We start from the raw sequence: 12,628 nt of genomic DNA on the forward strand, positions 1-12,628 counted from the left end.
GGACCCCCATCAATAATCCGTGGAGGTGGTGGCGGCTGAGAAGCAGGCATCAACGGACTCTCTCGAACCGGCTTGATCCTGGAGACATGGAAGATTGGGTGGATCCGCATGGCACGGGGCAGCTTGAGCCTGACAGCCGCAGGGTTGATGACCTTCTCGATAATAAACGGCCCGATGAACTTAGGAGCCAGCTTCTTGGACTCCACCCTCAAGGGAAGGTCTCGGGTCGAGAGCCATACCTTCTGCCCCACCAGGTAAGTGGGAGCCCGGGAGCGACGGCGGTTGGCTGCCGTCGAGTAACAGTCAGCTGCTCGTAGGAGAGCAGCCCTGGCCTGGGTCCAGGTCTGGCGGCAACGGTGGATAAAAGCCTCGACGGACAGACAGGAAGCTTCCCTCTCCAGGGCTGGGAACAGCGGCGGCTGGAAGCCATAGGCGCACTGGAAGGGAGAAAGTCCAGTGGCGGAGCTGGTTAGGGTGTTGTGGGCATATTCCACCCACAGTAGCTGCTTGGACCAAGTGGAGGGGTGTCTGGACGCCATGCAGTGAAGCGCCGTCTCCATCTCCTGATTCACCCTCTCCGATTGGCCGTTGGATTGAGGATGGAACCCAGAGGATTGGCTTACGGTGGCCCCGATGAGGCTGCAGAACTCCCGCCAGAATACAGACGTGAACTGGGGACCCCGATCAGAGACGACGTCCGACGGAAGGCCGTGGAGCCGAAATATGTGCTGTAGAACAAGTTCAGCAGTCTCCTTGGCCGATGGAAGCTTGGGTAAGGGCACAAAGTGGGCCATCTTGCTGAACCGGTCTACCACAGTCAGGATAGTGGTGAATCCGCCCGACAGTGGCAGACCGGTAACAAAGTCCAGCGAAATATGGGACCAGGGTCGATGTGGCACAGGCAGAGGTTGCAGGTAACCGGCAGGGGCCTGGCGGGAGGACTTGTGCAGACTGCAGATCGGGCAGGCGTTGACAAACTCTCTGGTGTCCTCCTCTAAAGTGGGCCACCAGAACCGCCGCTGCAGGACCTCTTTAGTGCGCTGAATCCCTGGGTGGCAAGTGAGCCGGGAGCCGTGGGCCCATTGTAACACGTCAGACCTCAGACCGTCCGGGACAAACAGGCGGTCAGGAGGGCAGGAGCTGGGACCAGGTTGGTTCTCCAGGGCAGCTTTTACACGCTCCTCCACCTCCCAGGTGAGAGAAGCCACAAGGCAGGGAGCAGGAAGAATGGTGTCTGGGTTGAGGGCAGTGTCTTCTGTTCCCAGGAACTGGCGAGACAGAGCGTCAGGCTTGAAGTTGCGGGAGCCCGGCCGATAGGAGAGGGAAAAGTTGAACCTGGTAAAGAACAGGGACCACCTGGCCTGACGGGAGTTCAGTCTCTTAGCCGACCAGATGTACTCCAGGTTCTTGTGGTCCGTCCAAACCAGGAAGGGCAATTTAGTCCCCTCTAACCAGTGACGCCATTCCTCCAACGCCAGTTTCACCGCCAACAGTTCTCGCTTCCCAATGTCATAATTTTGTTCTGCCGGAGACAGACGTCGGGAGAAGAAGGCACAGGGGTGCATTTTCTGGTCATCAGCAGAGCGTTGAGAGAGAACGGCGCCGATAACCACATCAGAAGCATCGACCTCTACTATGAAGTGCCTTTCAGGATCAGGAACCAGGAGAATGGGAGCTGAGGTGAACCGGGCCTTGAGGTTCTGGAATGCCTCCTCGGCAGCCTGGGACCAACGGAAGGGTACCTTGGAGGAGGTGAGAGAAGTGAGCGGAGTGGCCACGGTGCTGTATCCCCGGATGAACCTTCGGTAGAAGTTGGTAAATCCCAGGAACCGTGCAGCTGTTTCCGGGACTCGGGGACGGGTCAGGATGTGACGGCAGAGACCTTGGAGGGGTCCATCTCCACACTGCCTTGACCGATAATGTATCCCAGGAAAGAGACGGAGGTAGCATGGAATTCACACTTCTCGGCCTTGACAAACAGCGAGTTCTCCAGCAGGCGTTGGAGGACGGCCTGGACATGATGCACGTGTTCCTCCTTGGAACGGGAGAAGATCAGGATGTCGTCCAGGTAGACAAACACAGTCTTGTTGAGCATGTCTCTCAAAATGTCATTAATGAGTGCCTGGAATACGGCCGGGGCATTAGTAAGGCCGAAAGGCATGACCAGGTACTCATAGTGTCCAGTGGGTGTGTTGAAGGCGGTCTTCCACTCGTCCCCCTCCCGGATCCGGACTAGGTGGTAGGCATTGCGGAGATCCAACTTGGTGAAGACCATGGCCCCCTGAAGCAGCTCAAACGGCTGAAGCGATGAGTGGGAGAGGGTATCGATTCTTGACCGTGATCTCATTGAGGCCCCTGTAGTCGATGCAGGGCCTCAGGGACCTGTCCTTCTTCTCCACAAAGAAGAACCCTGCCCCAGCAGGCGATGAGGAGGGACGGATAATCCTGGCAGCCAGAGCATCATTAATGTAGACCTCCATGGCCTCTCTTTCTGGCGCAGACAGTGAGTAGAGACGACCCTTGGGAGGCGTGGTGCCGGGCTGAAGGTCTATGGCGCAGTCGTAGGGTCGATGAGGGGGCAGGGAGGTAGCCTTAGCCTTGCTGAACACCTCCCGGAAGTCATGGTACTCGGAGGGTACCGCAGACAGGTCAGGGGCCGGAATGGATTCGACTGATAATAGAGGCGCGGCAGCTTGATTAAGGCAGACCTGGTGACAAGAGGAACTCCACCCCAGAATGGAACCCGTCGCCCAGTCAATGTGGGGGTTGTGACGACGGAGCCAGGGGTAACCAAGGATGAGTGGGAGGTGAGGTGACTTCAGGACGTGGAATTGTATGGTCTCGTGGTGGTTGCCCGACAGAAGCATGTGGATGGGCGTGGTCTGGTGAGTGACAGTCCCTAGGAGATGGCAGGAACTGAATGTGGTAACGGAACCCGGTCGATACCCAGCTGGACGGCGAGCTCCTCATCGATCAGGGTGACATCAGCCCCGGAGTCTATGAAGGTGGCGAGGGTGTGAGAGCCCCCCGCCAACAGAAGCCGGACGTGAAACAATGGCCGTGGGCAGGGGGCAGAGTCTTGAGTCCGGCTCAGCAGTCCGCCCCCGTCTACTGCTGAGCCCTCCCTTTTACTGGGCAATAAGAGACAAAGTGCCCAGCCTGTCCGCAGTAGAGACAGAGGTTCCCCTGTCGTCGTCGCTCTCGCTCCGCAGGAGTCAGGCTGGTGCGTCCCACCTGCATGGGTTCGCCCCCCCCCCCCAGATGCGAGCCCTGTGAGAAGGTTGGAGGCGGCTGGAGATCCTCGCAGGCGGGCAGACGACCGGTGCTCCGCCTCTCCCTGGCGTAGCTCTCTTCTCCTTGCCTGGATGCGCCTGTCCAGCCTTGAAGTCAGGTTGATGAGTCCATCAAGGGAGGGCGGAAGATCAAAGGGAACCAACGCATCCTTTATGTATGGCGCTAGCCCATTGAGGAAGGCGTCGCACTGGGCTGCTGGGTTCCAGTCACTAAGCCGGGCCCGGGTACGGAAGTCGATAGCGTAGTCAGCAATGGGCCGACTTCCCTGCTTCACGCTCATGAGTCCCCCGGTGGCATCCGGGCCCAGAGAAACAGGCCCAAAAATCTTACGAAGTTCCGCAGAGAAGGCCTGGAAAGAGGAACAGGCCGGCGTGCCCCTCTCCCACTCTGCCGTTCCCCACAGGCGTGCTCTGCCAGTCAGGTGATTGATGGTAAAGGCGACCTTCGCCGCCTCCGAGGCGAAGGTGTAGGGCTGCAGAGCGAACAGGATTGAACAGTTCGTGAGGAACGGATTGCAGCCCTCTGGGTCCCCAGAATAACGCTCTGGGGTTCCCACCCGGGGCTCTGGAGCAGTGCCTGGTGGGGGAGCAGGAACCGGAGGAGGAGGAGCTGGAGCAGGAACAGGAGCGGCCGGTTGTGACACTGAGACCACCAGCTGTTGGACCTGGGTGGCTACTGACCTTAATGCCCGCTCCAGGACCAATGCTGTCTGCCGAGCCTCCGCAGCATTGGAGGCTAGCTGGGCCTCGAATTGTTGGAGCCTTCCCTCCACTTGGTCCAAACGAGACTGAGGTGGTGACGAGTGTGCTGGGTCCATGTTTGGCCAGATTGTACTGTGACGGGTGCAGTTTGGACCCAAATGCAGCACTCTGGAAAGCTGGACCGTAGTAATGACTTTTATTAACACACGGGCAAACAGGAACTCAGGCAGACAAGGAAACACAGGAAATAGTCCGTTCTTCAGGCTCTGGGCCCGCACAAAGTCTATGGGTTGCAGGCTCGGGAAGTGGGACGAGCAGCAGCGAAGTCGGGCGGAGAAGTCTAAACCAGGTGAGCAGACAGGAACCAGAGACGCTGAGGCAGAAGTCGTAGTCAGGGGCAGAAAGCAGGTAGGTTGTCCGGGGAACAGGCAAGGCAGGCAGAATGAAGACAGACAGGGTCGGTAACGGGTAATCCGGCAGGGAAACAACGCTGGAAAGTCTCGCATGAAAACAGAAGAACAATCTGGCACTGAGTGAGTGTGAGCAGGTGTGGAGATCAGTGACTGAGAGCAGGTGTGGTGATCAGAGGGTGTGGTGTGATCAGGGCAGTGGAAAAGTACTGGGACAGGAGGGAACTGGGGAAAAGGGGCTGTGACACCATTATTTACAGGCTGACACTTGACTTTTGAAAAGAGGCTATTGTTGTCAGTCACATAAGTATTTGAAATTAACATTTTTCCTTAATGTTTGTGTTGTGAATCTTCTCCTGGTGGTAGCCGAGATGTGTTGATGAGGAAGGAATCTTCGCAGACACCGACTTGGTTATCAAAGATGTTTATTGGAGAGAACAGTCAGGTATCAATCGGACACTGCAGTATGCCCGAGGGAGGTTTCGTGGTCCCGATGGTGAAGAACTCCGAGGTGTCTTCATCGTCACCTCCTTCTTATACAGTCGAGTAAACACATTCTTTATTGATGACCTCACGCTATACAATATGGCCAACCCAATGGTATAGCGTTCAGTTATTACCAAAAAAGGGAATACTTGAAGATGCTTCATGCTACACATCCTCATATGGAGAACAACCAGGGGCCCACAGGCTCCAGTGTCATCTTTTAGGAGCTCCTTTTCCATAAAGGAAGAAGACACAGGACACACATGTGGAGCATGTCCTAATATGGTGCTTAGGCTGGGTGCTAAACACATTATGGCCTTACAGAGGTAAAGCCTGCATAGAACGGGTCAGATACTACATATTTGTTGACATATTTGGGCCATTGTATGATTTATTTAAACAGATTTCTTACATACTGCTTCTTTAAACATCATATTTGTGGCTGTTTGTCTGCTCAAGGCTCCTGTAGAAACACAGGGGAGCAACATTCTGGCATTCACTTCTACATTTACATACATAAAACTCGGGGATTATTTCACTCAGGCAGAGAACTTCATCATATTTTGAGCCATCGTGAAAATTCACGAACCCTGAAGTTTTGTCTCAGCTGAGGATCACTGGTACGACCTTCAAGTTGTGGTGCAACAAATGATTGACGTTTTTCTGTGTCGTGAAAGATAACATCTAAAGCATCTGCTCACAACAGATGACTCAGGAAAAGAGATTCTGTTGAGTTACACTTTCTATAATGGTGCTGATGGTGATGACGTGAGTCGTTTCTACTGTATAAAGTCTTCAGACACACACTCTCAGTCAGTCTCCTGCAGACCAGCAGGATGTGGACACACACTGCAGGGATGATTTGGTAAGCAGGCAGACCTGAATGACTTTTGACTCAAACCATGCAGCATGATTTCACTGTTTAAATAGGCGTAATATTTCCTCCCATTTACAGATTTCTTGTGCAGAATCAGAATGTCAGATAATGCTTCAGTGGCTGGAGGCGTCTCCCTGCGAGCTCGAATCTTCGAGCAGATCATTATTACACAGCTCATTGTGTCAATTTTCTTTATGATCAACCTGCTTCTGATCGCAACTGTCTTCTCAAACCAGGTCTTTCTCTCAACCATGCGTTACATTCTGTTTCTTATCACTCTTGTGTCTGACAGTGTATTTTTAATCCTATCTGACCTTCTCCTGATTTTGTATAACATCTATTTCACTATGCAAGTCAGCCTGTGCATCATTTTCTACCTGATTGTGTGTCAGTGTATGTTTGTCACGCCGGTCACTCTGACAGCAATGACGCTGGAGCGGTACGTGGCCATTTGCCTGCCTTTACGGCACCCGGAGCTTTGCTCCCTGCACAACACTCAGAAATGTATCCTGATCATCCTTACTGTCAGCAGTGTGCCCTGCTTCATCATTCTATCCACCTTCATTGCAGCAGCCTCCAGTTCTGTGTATACACAGCACAAGCGCTGCTCCATGGAGATGTTTGTCCCCCTCCCCTGGCAGAATCACTTTAAATTTGCTGTATATCAGTTTTACTTCTTCATCATGTCCATCACCATCACTTTCTCTTATGTGAAAATTATGAAAGTTGCCAAAGCTGCATCAGGAGAGAACAAGAAGTCAACATGGAAGGGGCTCAGGACGGTGATCCTTCATGCTTTCCAGCTGCTGCTCTGCCTCATCCAGCTGTGGTGTCCGTTTATAGAATCTGCTATTATCAAAATAGATCTATTATTGTATATTAATGTCAGATACTTTAACTACGTGACTTTCATTCTGGCTCCGAGGTGTCTGAGTCCTCTCATCTACGGTCTGAGGGATGAGAAGTTTTTAAATGCTTTGAAATATTTGGCTCTGTGTGGCTTGTACAAAAAAAAGATTGGATTTACTTGATTACTGATGAGTGTCAAACTCATCTTACCTGTTCGATGCATATTTACATCACTTGACTGATTTAGAAAGGCAGAATTTTAAGGGATTTCTTCATTTAAGCTCTCTTGTCATTATCAGCTTTGTGGTACATTTTCCTTCCTGACGGCAACAAACACCCATTTTCATAAAATCAAATTCAAGATCTATCTTTGTCCTAGTTTGATCTTTTTGTTATAAATTGAAAAGTAGAAAAATATATCAAGTAATTGATTTGGAATGAATAGTTTACAGTTGTTTTATTTGGACTTTTTTTCTATGTGACTTAATCTGATGTGTTTATTTTGAATGTATTATATTCCTGCCAAAGTTTCCTTGTTGGTAATGCTGTGTCTTCCAACATTCACATTCTGTCCTCTAACTTTCAGAAACTCATCAGGTGGCATTATGTTGTTTTATTTTGCTTTCTGCCCCCACACCATGTGTGAATGGGATGTCATTGTTTGTTTACTTTCAGAATGGATTGAAATTGTACACTTCACCCTGATACTAATAAATATGATACCAGATGTTTTGTGCATATTGGTCTTATTTGCTGGAAATGTATTGAACAAGTGGGTATTTGATATGGTGGAAAAACAGGAAGTGTGGTTGAAATGTTTCCTGAATGAGCAACAATTATTCAAATGTGGGGAATATTTGAAATGTCTGGACCGTGCCAGCGGTCTTTGTTACGATGTTGTTGGGAATCATAACCAGCACTTTTAGCATTAATAACCACAGACATTTGTGACTCGAAACATTTGTAGCAGAAGCTTGGTGGGAACTGGTCACCTGGATGCTGAAACACTTTGTGTGATCGATCGGTGCCGGGAAACGGAACAAAACACAAAATGTAAACATTGCCATTATTTACAGGCTGACACTTGACTTTTGAAAAGAGGCTATTGTTGTCAGTCACATAAGTATTTGAAATTAACATTTTTCCTTAATGTTTGTTGACATATTTGGGCCATTGTATGATTGCTTTAAACAGATTTCTTACATACTGCTTCTTTAAACGTCATATTTGCGGCTGTTTGTCCGCTCAAGGCTCCTGTAGAAACACAGAGGAGCAACATTCTGGCATTCACTTCTACATTTACAGACATAAAACTCGGGGATTATTTCGCTCAGGCAGAGAACTTCATCATATTTTGAGCCATCGTGAAAATTCACGAACCCTGAAGTTTTGTCTCAGCTGAGGATCACTGGTACGACCTTCAAGTTGTGGTGCAACAAATGATTGATGTTTTTCTGTGTCGTGAAAGATAACATCTAAAGCATCTGCTCACAACAGATGACTCAGGAAAAGAGATTCTGTTGAGTTACACTTTCTATAATGGTGCTGATGGTTATGACGTGAGTCGTTTCTACTGTATAAAGTCTTCAGACACACACTCTCAGTCAGTCTCCTGCAGACCAGCAGGATGTGGACACACACTGCAGGGATGATTTGGTAAGCAGGCAGACCTGAATGACCTTTGACTCGCACCATGCAGCATGATTTCACTGTTTAAATAGGTGTAATATTTCCTCCCATTTACAGATTTCTTGTGCAGAATCAGAATGTCAGATAATGCTTCAGTGGCTGGAGGCGTCTCCCTGCGAGTTCTAATCTTCGAGCGGATCATTATTACACAGCTCATTGTGTCAATTTTCGTTTCTGTTAACCTGTTTCTGATCGCAACTGTCTTCTCAAACCAGGTCTTTCTCTCAACCATGCGTTACATTCTGTTTGTTATCACTCTTGTGTCTGACAGTGTATTTTTAATCATAGCTAACCTTCTCCTGATTTTGTATACCATCTATTTCACTATGCAAGTCAGCCTGTGCATCGTTTTCTACCTGATTGTGTGTCTGTCTATTTTTGTCACGCCGGTCACTCTGACAGCAATGACGCTGGAGCGGTACGTGGCCATTTGCCTGCCTTTACGGCACCCGGAGCTTTGCTCCCTGCACAACACTCAGAAATGTATCCTGATCATCCTTACTGTCAGCAGTGTGCCCTGCTTCATCATTCTATCCACCTTCTTTGCAGCAGCCTCCAGTTCTGTGTATACACAGCACAAGCTTTGCTCCATGGAGATGTTTGTCTCCATCCCCTGGCAGAATCACTTTAACTTTGCTGTATATCAGTTTTACTTCTTCATCATGTCCATCACCATCACTTTCTCTTATGTGAAAATTATGAAAGTTGCCAAAGCTGCATCAGGAGAGAACAAAAAGTCAACATGGAAGGGGCTCAGTACGGTGATCCTTCATGCTTTCCAGCTGCTGCTCTGCCTCATCCAGCTGTGGTGTCCCTTCCTAGAATCGGCTGTGTATGACATTGATATAAATATATTTGTGAAGATCCGTTTTTTTAACTACATTGTTTTCAATATCACTTCTCGATGTCTGAGTCCCCTCATTTACGGACTGAGGGATGAAAAGTTTTTTCTCACGTTGAAAGTCAATGTTTTCTTTCTGTGTTGTAGAAACAAGCGTTCTAGTTTAGTTTCATGAAGAACTGTCATGATTTGTTTTCTTTTTTAAATTCTTGCAAATACTAAATATTGTTATTCTCTATAACTTCACATTGATTTCCTTCCTCTTTCATTGATTTGTGTGAGGGCAACTTTTGAAAATAAATTTTCCTGCATCAATTTCAAAAGCTCAAAAGAGAAGAAAAGTAATTTATTCTCATATTATTAATCTTTTCTTCAATACTGCATGATGTTATTTTATTTACAGCATTGTGAGGCTGCATACAGAGTTTGATGTAATGAGTGAATTTTAAGATCTTTGACTTATCAACATGTTTAATCATTTAATCTTTTCTGATATTTATATCTTTCTGATTTCTAGTGTTTGTTCAATCAATCAATCAATCAATCAATCAATCTTTATTTATATAGCGTCTGTTACAATCAAAATTGTTTCTAGGCGCTCCTGCTGATGGCCGGCTGGGTAGAGAGGAGAGGAGAGGAGAGGAGAGGAGAGGAGAGGAGAGGAGAGGAGAGGAGGGAGAGGGAGAAGAGGAGAGGAGAGGCAGCCATGACCCAGTGACATCATTATTATTGAGTGTAATAATCATGTGTTTTACTTTTATCTATTAACTCTCAGTGATTATTAAACATATACATATCAGTCAGATGACTATATGTTATTTAATGATATTCTCTCTTTTTAATAATTGTGTAACACTTTATCTTTCAAAGAATAAACAGAATAGGGGCAATTTAGACATTTAATGTATCAATTATTCATTATTTTTGCAATATAAAAAACCCAGAGTCACACCAGCAACTATTAGCAGTTTGAAGTATTCAAGATTATGAAAGAAACGACCAAATGTATCTCAGGTTAAATAAACAGACTTATTTATTTATGTGTTGGCTAACATTTTATTTAAAAAAAGAAGTATTTTCGAGTGAAAAATATCCAGTAAATAACTTTATCATCGACATCCAGTAGTTATCTAACACATATCTTTATATCTGTATAATTATTTTTCAATAACTGCAAGACAAGAAACATTCACCAATCAAATAAATATTTTTAAATAATGACTTTTGTGGTGTTATAGAGATTTAGCTAGATTTAGCATTTCATTTCTAAGGCAATAAAAAAGTTTGATGCTCCAAATTTAGTGTGTCTCAGTCTTCTCGTAGATAAGCCTCATGCAGCTCAGGTTCCTCGTTATCATTGAGGAAGGCAGCGTATTCAGCCATCCTTTGGATCTCCTCCACTTTAGTCTCAGCCAGCTTCTTATTGACGTCCTCCGACAGCCTCCGAGCCTCGTCCACCTGAGCCTGAGCCACCTGAACATGCGTCTGCAGCGTTGTAGACGCCTGTTCGGCTCCTGGAGACAAACAAACCCTTTTAGTCAAACTCCGGAGAGCGCCGCAGCTAAAATCAATCTGCTCCGAGCCGCAAACCTTCCAGTGGACGACTGCGTAAACATTCAGCTCACCTGAACTGTTTGCTGTGTCAGCGGCCAGTTTGCACATGTTTACAGCATTGATCCAGTTTGATTCAAAGTGTCGGCATTCATCCATTCTGGCACTGGCCTGGGAGGATAGAAATAAGTCATTTTTAATTTTTGACATTTATTTTTTAGAACGTGAGACCTAATATCATAAGGATCTCACATTTGAATCCCTCAAAATAAAAACATGCAGAAACCAACCTGTGCACGTTGACTATTGATCACTTCCAGAATTGAATCCTTCTCTGCTGGGGTGAGTTTCCCTAAAGAGGCTAAATATCGCCTCTGGACAGCAATGCGTGTGTACACAGCCTGTACGTAAACAGAGAGAATGGATTACTGACGCTGTCTTCTGTCTTCGATACCTCTTTATTGTGGACACAGTCATAAAATTCGGACATTATGTTTGATGTCAATGGAAATTCTACCTTTGAATATTCAGAAAGGGCTTCGGTGAGAGCCAGGGTGGACTGTGAGAGGAAAGTACTTGAACTGTCGGTCACCAGCGACGCTGCTCTTCTGATGAGGGAGTCATGAGAGAGGTTTTCTACCTGTTTCATTTAGATAAGCAGAAAGAAAATGCATTTATCTTTACATTTTAGACGTTAAGAACAAATAAGCATCTACTTGGCCTCTGCACAAATGCTGTTGTTGTAGAGGAGAGTGTCATACCTGTGTCCAAGGAAAGTCCTGAGGCCCACTGCTGACTCTCCTCCTGTTTGGACCATCAGTTCTGTCCCCAAACGCTGACATCCTGCTGCCGACCAGGACACTCTCTGATCTGCTGTAGGACAAACGTGACAAAATACAGAACAGTGTCAGAACAACGCTTTTTCTGCACAGCTGAATGTCCACATTGTTCGGTACATACCTTTGGAAGCGGACACAGGTTCCTTTCCTGAGCACGCTCTTCTGCAGACCCGAAACATTCACCTGACTCCACAGATGTCCTCCAGCAACACGGCCGGCACATACTGAGCACTGACGAACGGCTTGCATGTTGAAGATTAACTGCAGCAGCTCAACTGACTCTCTCTATATATGTAAATATATATATATATATATTTCGTTTTTTATTAGTTGATTTATTTTTTCTCCTTTCGGTCTCCCCGATGAACAACTGTCACATCCTCTGGGTATTTGTAGAGGCTGGGCAGTGCGTAATTGCGTAAAAAATATTGACCTGTTGACTCTGACAGACGTACGTATTTGGCTTATCAGAAAAGGCCAGAGAGGCAGAACATACGTGAGGCCCTCTCTCTCTCTCTCTCTCTCTCTCTCTCTCTCTCTCTCTCCTCTATCTCTCTCTCTCTCTCCTCTCTCTCTCCTCTCTTCTCTCTCTCTCTCTCTCTCTTCTCTCTCTCTCTCTCTCTCTCTGCAGCAATATCTAAACCAAGCCTGCTCAGCAGGGTTTTTGCTCATAATTTTGCAATATAAAAGACAAAGATGCTTCTTTAAACTTTGAGTTAACATTAATGCGTGGCTTTAGAGGGTTTCTGCATAACAAGCAGACTGTGATGAGCCCTGGTTCAGTCCTGAACCTTTATGCAGGCCGTGTGATTCTTATTCTGGATTATTCCTGAATTCTCTCTCTACGATAAGTTAGTGAATACAAAATGATGTTTGGTTGAATCCTTGGATTTGTTGTCTTGTTGCTATCATTGGTACAGCATCGTTTGAACAAGCATGCGGTTCAGATTTGCTTCAGGTTAGTTAATCAGGTGCATTCTTCAAGCAGTTAAAATAATCCTAATTATTTATGACAAACTCTTTCATGTAAAGCTTGACCTTATCATATAATATCATAGACTGCACTGAGCCTTAAACCATGTTAATGATCT

General features: G+C 46.9%; 3 protein-coding genes across 4 annotated transcripts; 2 read left to right on the top strand and 1 right to left on the bottom strand.

Moving 5' to 3' along the window:
- Nucleotides 1–5,633: 5,633 nt before the first annotated feature.
- LOC130534993 (odorant receptor 131-2-like) lies at nt 5,634–7,344 on the top strand. Its single transcript, XM_057049746.1, has 2 exons — nt 5,634–5,756; nt 5,847–7,344. The coding sequence occupies exon 2, from the start codon at nt 5,867–5,869 to the stop codon at nt 6,797–6,799; it is 933 nt and encodes a 310-aa protein (XP_056905726.1). The 5' UTR covers nt 5,634–5,756; nt 5,847–5,866; the 3' UTR covers nt 6,800–7,344.
- Nucleotides 7,345–8,239: 895 nt separating this feature from the next.
- LOC130535049 (odorant receptor 131-2-like) lies at nt 8,240–9,376 on the top strand. The gene is made up of 2 exons (XM_057049859.1): nt 8,240–8,273; nt 8,364–9,376. Exon 2 carries the CDS (start codon nt 8,384–8,386, stop codon nt 9,320–9,322), a length of 939 nt encoding a protein of 312 aa, XP_056905839.1. The 5' UTR covers nt 8,240–8,273; nt 8,364–8,383; the 3' UTR covers nt 9,323–9,376.
- Nucleotides 9,377–10,157: 781 nt separating this feature from the next.
- On the bottom strand, nt 10,158–11,875 carry LOC130535413 (diablo IAP-binding mitochondrial protein-like). Of its 2 annotated transcripts, none has more exons than XM_057050420.1 (6): nt 11,659–11,875; nt 11,460–11,568; nt 11,216–11,338; nt 10,989–11,099; nt 10,773–10,869; nt 10,158–10,661 (listed from the first exon to the last, which is right to left on the bottom strand). In XM_057050420.1, the coding sequence occupies exons 1-6, from the start codon at nt 11,784–11,786 to the stop codon at nt 10,456–10,458; spliced, it is 774 nt and encodes a 257-aa protein (XP_056906400.1). In that variant the 5' UTR covers nt 11,787–11,875; the 3' UTR covers nt 10,158–10,455. The 2 variants fall into 2 exon arrangements, with proteins under 2 accessions (XP_056906400.1, XP_056906399.1); XM_057050419.1 differs by having other exon boundaries at nt 11,460–11,571.
- Nucleotides 11,876–12,628: the final 753 nt, after the last annotated feature.

This window comes from Takifugu flavidus, chromosome 12 (genome assembly GCF_003711565.1).
Source record: "Takifugu flavidus isolate HTHZ2018 chromosome 12, ASM371156v2, whole genome shotgun sequence".
Taxonomy (NCBI): Eukaryota; Metazoa; Chordata; class Actinopteri; order Tetraodontiformes; family Tetraodontidae; genus Takifugu; species Takifugu flavidus.